This window comes from Ursus maritimus, unplaced genomic scaffold (genome assembly GCF_017311325.1).
Source record: "Ursus maritimus isolate PB19 unplaced genomic scaffold, ASM1731132v1 scaffold_24, whole genome shotgun sequence".
In the NCBI taxonomy this organism is placed as follows: domain Eukaryota; kingdom Metazoa; phylum Chordata; class Mammalia; order Carnivora; family Ursidae; genus Ursus; species Ursus maritimus.
The window spans coordinates 19682649-19692066 of record NW_024424897.1 but is presented as its reverse complement, the minus strand read 5'-3'; the positions used below and the strand labels follow the sequence as shown (position 1 = coordinate 19692066).

General features: G+C 51.3%; 1 protein-coding gene across 1 annotated transcript in view; it reads right to left on the bottom strand.

Annotated features, from left to right (window-relative positions):
* CAVIN1 (caveolae associated protein 1) overlaps positions 1-3914 on the bottom strand; it is a 12869-nt gene extending 8955 nt beyond the window's left edge. Inside the window, exon 1 of the mRNA XM_008701354.2 lies at positions 3304-3914. Coding sequence (XP_008699576.2) covers positions 3304-3774 — 471 coding nt within the window. The 5' untranslated portion in view covers positions 3775-3914. The remainder of the gene's footprint in view (positions 1-3303) is intronic.
* Between the last annotated feature and the right edge of the window lie 5504 nt (positions 3915-9418).

The window sequence follows — 9418 nt, the reverse complement described above, 5'->3', positions numbered from 1 at the left end:
TTCCATGGCCACTAGGCTTAGGGGATGAGAGGGACAAGTGCCCCACATTGGAATATTTGGAGACAAAAGTTCTGGAATAAGAGAGCCCTGATTTGCCTTGAGTCCAGGAAAGAGCCATACGGGTGAGGTTAAGATTTAGGGAGGAAAAGCCAGCAAGCCCTCATTCCAGCCTTGGTGCCCTCATTTTTAAAGCCTATGAAGCCCTTAATCCCTTAAATGCTTCCTGGTCCTATTCTCAAGCACTTGGAACAGGTCTGATGGGTCTTTGTGTAGATCACTGTCTCATCAAAACTGTTCCAGAAAATGTTTATTTCCATTTTAGCCCCCCTTTTCTGCATTCTAAAAGAACACTAATAATATCCAAATTGTTATATGAAGAATTGGATCTTTAATGATCACGGCCCCTCCTGTTTGTGCAATGCCCATGATCCGTCTGATCTTCCCAGCAGTTCTCAGTCCACCGACCCTTACCTACTAGTAGATTTCATTCTTCTCCTTCACTAGCTGTTGCCTAGTTAGGTGTCACCTGATAGGATGGGATGCCAAACTGCTAGTTTTTGTTACGGAGATAGGGAAATGCCAGAGGACAGTAATGACTCAGAAGTGGGTTCAAGGTTCTGGTATCCTGGGGTGGGAGGTGCTGAATTTCATGGGGGGTAGAGGAGGGGGAACCTATGAAATCATTAAGTCTTAGCAGTACCTTGAATATGGGGTGAGGCCACACAAGGGATCTCCCCCCCTTATCCCTCCAGGAAAAAGGTATGGGGGGGCAGATGACCTGATCCCACGGTTTGGGCCTTCCCCGCCTTTCATTCTCCCTTCCACCCTGCCCCCATTGCCACATCATCACCTCCGACATCTGCAGTGGGGAATACAGCGTCCTCTCCCTTGCTCCAACTCTGGAGAACTCACACTCTCCCAGGAGGCCTCTGTCCAAGTCTCTCTCTTTCTGCCTGGCCACCCAAGCATCCTACCCCCCAGCCTGCTGCCGCCCCCAATCTTCCCTATTAGGTCTGCCAAGGCGCAGAGCTATTTTTACCTCATTCTCTTCCCAGGCCTGCAGACCTCAGAGAGGAGCAGCCTCTGCTTTTCCTTTAGCAGTTGAGTACCCTACGCCCTTGCCCCCTACCTGGACATCTGCTCTGCCCCTCAGGGAAGTGCTGCTTCCCTGAGCCCCACCCTTGTTGCTAGAATCTTTTCCTTACCACTGAGCGCCTCTCCAGGTTGGAACCTTGTTACTTATTAGTTATTTGCCCTGTGGTTTAGGGACTCAGGGTCTCCAGCTTGAGCCATTCTTCCTACCTCTACCTTCTGCCACCTATTGGCCCTGGTTTAGTATAGATGCAGTCAAAGCCACCCTGTGATTAGACCCCACCCCCACCCCCACAGACACACGATGTACAGATTCCTGCCAGCTGCTGGTGGGGGGGGTGGTAACAGAGATGCCATTGGCCTCTGCACAGGAGTGTTTCTCCCTCAGTACGCATCTCAGCATCTCCACCTTTGACCTAGGTTCACCTCGAGGCTGAGAACTTTCCCACGTTCTACGGTCTGGGATATTTAGAGTGAGGAGGGCAAACCTATCCAAGCTCTTCATGGCGACCCTCTGATACACCGGGCTGTGGAGAAAAGAGCTGGCTGGCTGTCCAAGACCTCTGGGTGTTCTTCTTTCCTCAGTAACACCTCCCACCCCCCAGGGGCTAATCAGATCTCTTTTAAAAATCTCTCACACACACCCCTCCAAGCAGTTAGATTGAGTGGAAACAGCTCTAGACATTTTCTACCAGATAGTGCTATATGGGCTGTTGGGGGAGCTTCTAGTACCACTTGGGAGAAGCCCATGGGCATTGGAGGGAGGGGGAGAGCACCACTTCTGTCTTTGTCCCACCACCATCTCCTCAGATGGGTACGTGCTCACCCATCTCCCTGTGTCTTCTGTTCCCAAACACTTGTCCTTATCTGCATCTCTCTTAGCTCCTCCTAGAGAGACCCAGCCAAGGACCTCACTGAATCCCAGCTAGTCTCTCAGAACCCAGCTTGACCAGGCCCTGGTGCAGTCAGGGAAACCACAGCTCCCTGACAGGTTCTCTCACCTAGAGGCTGTGGGAAATCTAGCCTTTGTTTTCTTCCCATTCCCTTCCGTAAGGACAGGAAGGGGCAGAGAGAGCATAGACTAACCCCTTCACCCCCAGGATCACACCTCCTTGGGGTGGGAACGTCAACCAGGCCCCCCCCCCCCGGAAACAGCAGGAGAGGCTGGGCACATTCCCACCCGACCAAAGATCACCAAGCCCTCTGCTCAGAGCCACTTCTAATGGGACTGGGGAGGGGGGAGTGGAGAGGACCAATAACACTGAGATTTCCAGGTTTGTTTGCGGTTATGATAACAAAAGTGTCATTTTTATCCGGGTGCGCAAAACGGGGAGAGGAAGCAACAAGCGGTCTGGGCGGAGCCTGGCGTGCGCCAGCCTCCTCCCGCCTGTCCGCCTGCGCCTCCGCGGTCCCGCAGGCCAGCAGGGTGATTCTCCGCGCCTAGATCGCCAGACCCGGCAGGGACTGTCAACTCTGCCCCCCAAGGCCTCTTGCACTCCTCACGTCGCACCCCGCTCCCTCCCAACCGCCCCCCACCCCCGCGCCTACTTCCATCTGGCAGGGAGGGCTCGGGAGCGCTGCCGGTATCCCCAAGGGCCTGAAAGTGCCCGGAGGCCAGGGGCAGATGACAGTGCGGGGGCGCGTGGGCAGCCGAGGCCCATGCGGGTCCGGGGGCGTGTGCAGGCGGTCGCGTCCCTCGCCTGGCGCAGCCCCCGCCGGTGCGTGCCTGAGCCCTGAATCACCCGCTATATCGGGCGGGCAGCGCCGGAGGCCCCAAACCCGGGCCGCGCCGCCAGTGTCCGCTTACAGCGGGCCCACCGGCCGTGAAGGACCCCTGGCTTTCCCCCAAACCTCCGCCAAGTAGGAAGACTTCACAGAGCTGAGTTGGGAACGGTCTGCGAGGGGGAGCGTCCTCGAGTTCTGCCCCCTAACTTTTTTGCGAGTTTGTCACCAGAGGGAGGGGGTTCCGTGAGGCGTGGGGTCCAGAGCGCGCCCCTCCGCGCGCTCCAGGAATCCGCCGCCCGCCCCGCCCACCCCACCCCACCCCCACCCCACCCCACCCCACCCCACTCCACTCCAGCAGCGCTCGCCGTAAGGAGGGTGGGTCCCTCAAGCCACGCCAGCCTGGCGGGAGCGCCGCACCGCGGGCAGGTCCCCCCACCCCAAGCCCCGGAGACCGCTAGCCGGGCGCGGTCCACCCCGCCAGCTCACCTGATAGATCATGACTTTAAAGTTGCGGCGCCTCAGCAGCTCGGCCTCGTTGACCTCTAGCTTCTTGATCTGGCCGGCCTGGCGCTCCAGGCTGCCGCGCACGGTCTTCACGTTGACGCTGACCTTGCGCACCTTCTCCAGCAACTTGCTCACGGTGTTGCTGGTGGTGGCGTGTGCCTTGCCCAGCTTGCTCAGCTCGCCCTGGATGCTCTGCACGGCACCCTCCATCTCCGCCTGCCGTTCCTCCAGCTGGGCTTGGGTCAGCTGGATCTGGTCGACGGCGCCGATGATTTTGTCCAGAAGGCTCAGCACCAGCACGCCGTTCACCTGGTCTGACTTGATCAGCTCCTCAGAGCCGGCCCCTGACGGCTCCTCCGCCGCTGGCGCCCCCATGGGGGAGGACCCCGGGTCCCCGACATCGGGGTACCCGGGAAGCGGCTGCTCGATGATATGGAGCTGGGTGTCCTCCATGGCTAGCCGGAGCCGTGCGGGGCCGGCCGGGTGGAGCTGGAGCTGAAGCCCAGGAGAGGAGGAAGAGCGGGAGGGGGGAAAGCGAGAAACAGCGGAGAGCCGAGGAAACTCGAGCCACGTCCGTGCGCACCGGGACGGTGGCCAGAACTGTGGGGCGGGGAGTCGGTGAGCTCCCAGGCTCCCGGGCCAAACCCCGGAGTCTCATCGGCCATTGGCTGGCCCCACCCCAGAAAGGGAGGGACCGGGGCAGAAGGGGAGACCGATGGTGGGGAAGGGGGGCAACCGAGGGGGACCCAAGAGCCGAGCGCCCCACCCTTCCGAGGATGGTTGGAATAGTTGGAGCGGGAGACTAGGGCCTCGGCGGCCAGCGGAGGCCGCACAGCAGGACTGGGGCGGAGGAATGTGAGTCGTGAGCCGGAGAAGGGAAACAGGTTCTAGAGTGGGGCTCTGCTTTTCTCTCCCGCTTTTTTTGCTCACCCACGAACGTACCTAAGCCTTGGAAGTTCTAGAGCGGGGAGTCAAGTAGAACATGAGATCCTAAAATCTTAGGCAAAATACTGTATTTGCCTGTGCCCTGTTTTTGAGAGGGGAAAAAAATCCATGGCTTCCAGTGTTCTCGAAGGGGCCTCTCCCTCCCCCGCCCCCAAGTTACTAACCACGGTTCTAAAAAGCATGAAGGGTTCTGGGGTGCCTGGCTGGCTGAGGTGGTAGAGCATGTGACTCTTGATCTTGGTGTTGTGAGTTCAAGCCATGTCTTGGGTGTAGAGATGATTTTAAAATAAAATCTTTAAAACAAATGCTTGAGGGGTTGTTGAGGGAAGGGAAAACTTTTATTCGGATCACAGTGGTTGTGAGGGGTTGCGAAGCTCCTCTAGGTTCCTCTCAGAATTATACCGAGTAGGACCAAAGCAGACCATAAAACAGAAAGTAAAACCTTTTACCCACTTCTCACCCCTCTTTAAAAATGACCTTTCCCTGGGAACCTGGGTGGTGGCTCAGTCTGTTCAGCGTCTGCCTTCCGCTGGGGTCCTGATCCCAGTGTCCTGTGATCAAGGCCCACATCAGGCTTCTTGCTCAGTGGGGGAGCCTGCTTCTCCCTCTCCCTGCTGTTCCCCCTACTTGTGTTCTCTTTCTCTGTCAGATAAATAAAATCTTTTTAAAAAATAAAAATAAAAAAATAATTACCTTTCCCTGTGTTTCCCCTGCCAGAGGCCTAGCTCACACTAACTTCACAGAGCAGGACCTGGGAGTGCATCTACCTCTCTGATCCCAGAGACTGGCCCTTGGCAATGAGAGAGAGCATCAAATCCCACCTCCTCACTTGACAGAGAGGAACAGGAGGGCCTAGAGAAGGCAGGTTGACTTTCCAGAAGTACCCACAGGTTAGCCTTGGCTTGGTGCTCAAATCAGGTCCCTGTACTCCTCTCTTGCTCTTTCTACCTTCGCACTCTGCCCTACCTTGGGACAGGGATAGGCACACATGGCCACCCATGCATGCTGGTTTTGAGTATTCGGGCCTGAGGATTAACTACAAACATATTTTCAACTGTGATGGGTATCAAGGACCAGAACCAAGGAGGACCCTGGACTCAGAAGTCTAAAGAAAAAGAGGCTGCCCATGCTTCCCCATTTTGCTCTCCAGCACAGCACTGGACCTATGAGTTCCCTGGAGTGGCACCAGCCCTCTTTCCCCCAGAAAAGCTGCAAACCTTTTCCCTGGTTAGGAAACCAAGCTTGGGTTTCCCCAGCTGGATACATGATGGTCTTGGCAAAAGGTCGCTTCTAGTCTAGCATGCATTATCATTAGGAAGAGTGAAAAACTGCTCAGTGGGGCCCCAGGCCCCAAAAATCCACTCAGAGAACCAAGCCAGAAAGGAGCTGAAGAGCTCAGTATCTCAGAGAGTCTGGGATAGCCCCAATGACTAGCAGATAAATATCTGCTAGAACTGAGAGATTACCAATTTATTTTAGAATTTAAAAGAAAATGTACCAGGGCACCTGGATGGTTTAGTCAGTTAAGTGTCTGCCTTCAGCTCAGGTCACGATCCTGGGGTCCTGCATCGGGTTCCCTGCTCAGTGGGAGCCTGCATCTCCCTGCATCTTCCCTCTGCTGCTCCCCCTGCTTGTGCTCTCTCTCTCAAGTAAAATAAATAAAATCTTTTAATAAAAATTAGAGAAAATGTATTATAGCAGTTAAAGTTGCTTCCATTGAGGATTGATAAGACTTCTAGAAAAAAGAAGATTGACAGTAAAGAACCTTACTAGCCCTTTATAAGGTTCTTATTTATTTATTTATTTAAGTAATCTCCACACCCCGTGTGGAACTCGAACTCACGACCCTGAGATCAAGAGTCGCATGCCCTTTGGACTGAGTCAGCCCAGGGCCCCAGGTTCTTACTCTTTTAAATTGGTTAGATTGTTTTCACAGGTGACACGCAAGATACAGATTGTGAATAGGACACAGAGAAGTAGAGTGAAAAGAACTTTTCCTTCTACCTTTGTCTGCACAGCTAATTCCTCCCCCAAGAGACAAATTGTTACTGTTTTCTTATGGAATATTCTAAGGAGATACATATACATATATAGATACATACATACGCATACACACACACACTCAGCACTTTGCTTTTTTCAGTTAATAATATACCATGAAGCTTGTTCCATATCACTGCATATGGAGCTGACTTGTTTTCCAAGGTGTGGATGTGCTATACTTATCTAGCCAGTTCTCTATCAGTGGAGATTCAGAAATTACAATTTAAACCTCATTGGAGGTGGGGGAGATGCTGAGGAGGAGTTTTAATGGTTGATTTCGTTTTTGTGGTTGCATGCTTGCTTAAAGGAATTAAGTCCACGCCATTTTGGCTTTCACATTGGGAAAATACTTCTAGTCTTCCTCTTTAAAAAGGAAGATCAGTATTTGTGGATGAGTCAGATTATATCCAAGGGATAGTCCAGTGAATGCATCTCTGACTCATTTGATGCCTCCTTAACAGAAAATTTTGCAGAAAGGGCCCTACCCCTGTGTACCTATGTCTCAGAAATTGCATCAACAAGTTTCTCTCTTGTTCTTCTTTTAACTAAATGCCAGCTAAATCCAACAGGGGGCGTGCTGAGCTTTGTTGCATTAGCTTTATCAATCCTGATAACCGGAAATGGAGCCCAGCAAGAGTATGACCAGAAGGCTTCACTCCATTTCGGTGAAAATAGTCAGTTTCTCTTCATTTGGAATTACATACAGCACGCCATTGCTTGCATTCAAGGTTGATGCTTTGCATTTTCCATTGCTCACTCTATTTGCTGAAAGGCACACTGTTCCATTGTGTACTTTCAGCTGCTGAGGCAGTCTGTAAAAAGGATGGAGAGGTGGAAACAAACAACCCTTTGGCCCAGAAAAAGAACACCAGGATACAACCATGTCAGCAGCTGGAACCTCACAGAGCTCTGTCATATTCCTCTATCCATTCATTTGTTCAAAAAAATGTGACTACTAACATGAGCTGGCTACTGGACCTGGGCCTTCAAGGAGGGTTAAGCCCAGCCCCTCCTGTTGAGAAGCTCCTAGTGTAGCAAGGGAGACAGACGCACCAATAGTTTCTGGTACAAAGTGGAAGGTACTCCAGCAGCTCAGGGAGGACTGCCACTACTTCCTGGGAGTAATGCCTGGGGGGGAGGTGCGGGGGGGGGGGGGGGGTCCTAGGTGTAAAGGAGGCGAAAGGGCACACCCTCCACCCTCCCCCTGCAGCAACAACAGGAGGTGAGAAAGTGCAGGGCTGGGGAGGGAGATAACCAGGCAGTTGTTCATCTCTTACTGCACTTCTGCTGTAGGTCCTATGAGTATATAATTAGGGAGATCCACAAAGGTGTGAGGGGCACAGCGTGCAGTATGTTCCATTCAGTTTTGGAAACAGTTGGGATGAATGATGTATCTTCACATCAGAGAAACTATCCCACATGGAAAACCAGTCCTCAGGAGCAGGCTCTCAGCTGCTACAGACGGCAGCGATGTTTTTCTCCCTGGATTTATAGGCACTATTCTTGTCCCTCTGACATATACCCCACACACACAAATGCCTATAATATTTGTATATTTCTCTTCCTCAAAAATTCCTTCCTTCTCCTTCAAACATTAATATATAGGGTAGCTTTTCTGAGCCAGAAAACAGTCGAAATTATTTATTAAGAGCTAATTTATGCATAGCTTAGTGCTAGAAACCATTCAAAGGCACAGCAAATTTGCTGTAGGGGGAGAGGTTTTGGTCTCAGGGAAGCAGTGATGCAATCTAACAAACAAAACATCAAGAAAATAAATTAATGGAAATGCCCTAAAACCTCTCCTCCTTCTCTGTCTTCAACATGCACTGGCCTCTTATCCTAAAAATAAGAAACAAAACACACAAACAAAAACTGCAGTCTTAATTGGTTTTACCTTCCTGTCTCAAGGTTAGGTCCGTCCATTTTCTTTCTTTCTTTCTTTCTTTCTTTCTTTCTTTCTTTCTTTCTTTCTTTCTTTTTTTTTTTTTTCAATATTTTTTTTTACAGGCAGCGAGAGAGAATTCGCCGGAGATAGAGACAGCCAGCGAGAGAGGGAACACAAGCAGGGGGAGTGGGACAGGAAGAAGCAGGCTCATAGCGGAGGAGCCTGACGTGGGGCTCGATCCCAGAACGCCGGGATCACGGCCTGAGCCGAAGGCAGACGCTTAACCGCTGTGCCACCCAGGCGCCCCAGGTCCGTCCTTTTTCTAGTGTTCAAATTTCATTGTTTTTTAGAACTGCTGCTACAGGTTCCTGACACCCAATTCAGTTCTTAAACTTCTGCTGTTTGTCCAAAAAGATGGCTTCCTCTCTACTAAAAGAGCACTTCAAAGTCACTAATAAACTCCATATTCTACCAGTTAGCTCTCCTTTTCTAATTCTGTTTGAACCCAGCAGCATTTAGCACTGCTGACCAATTTGTCCTTGAGACGCTCCCTCTTGGTCCTTCTGAAGTTGTATTAATTTATTTCCTGTCCAATTTGCTAACTTGGTTTTTCTTCCTTTCATTTTCTTTTTTAAAAACCCACCTTTTTAAACTGCTCAAAAGAAAAAAAAAGTAAAAAAAAAAAAACCCAGCTTTATTGAGATGTAATTCACACGACATACAACTCACCTATTTATTTAAAGTGTAGGATTCAGGGGTGCCTGGGTGGCTCAGTCAGTTAAGTGTCTGCCTCCGCTCAGGTCATGATCCCAGGATCCTCTGAGTCCCGCATCAAGCTCCTTGCTCAGCAGGCAGCCTGCTTCTCCCTCTGCCTAGGGCTCCTCCTGCTTGTGCATTCTCTCTGTCTCTGACAAATAAATAAAATCTTGAAGAAGAAGAAGAAGAAGTAGGAGGAGGAGGAGGAGGAGGAGGAGGAGGAGGAGGAGGAATTCCTGATGTTGGTTTATTTATTTATAATTGATCTTTCTTTATATAAGTAGCGAAGTATGCATAGAAAAACATTTAATTGGGGCACCTATGTGGCTCAGTTGATTAAGTGTCAAACTCTTGATTTCAGCTCAGGTCATGATCTCAGGGTTGTGACATGGAACCCCACGTCAGGCTCCACACTGGGTGTGGACTCTCTCCCTCTCCCTCTGCCCCCCTCCCAAAAGAAAGAAAGAC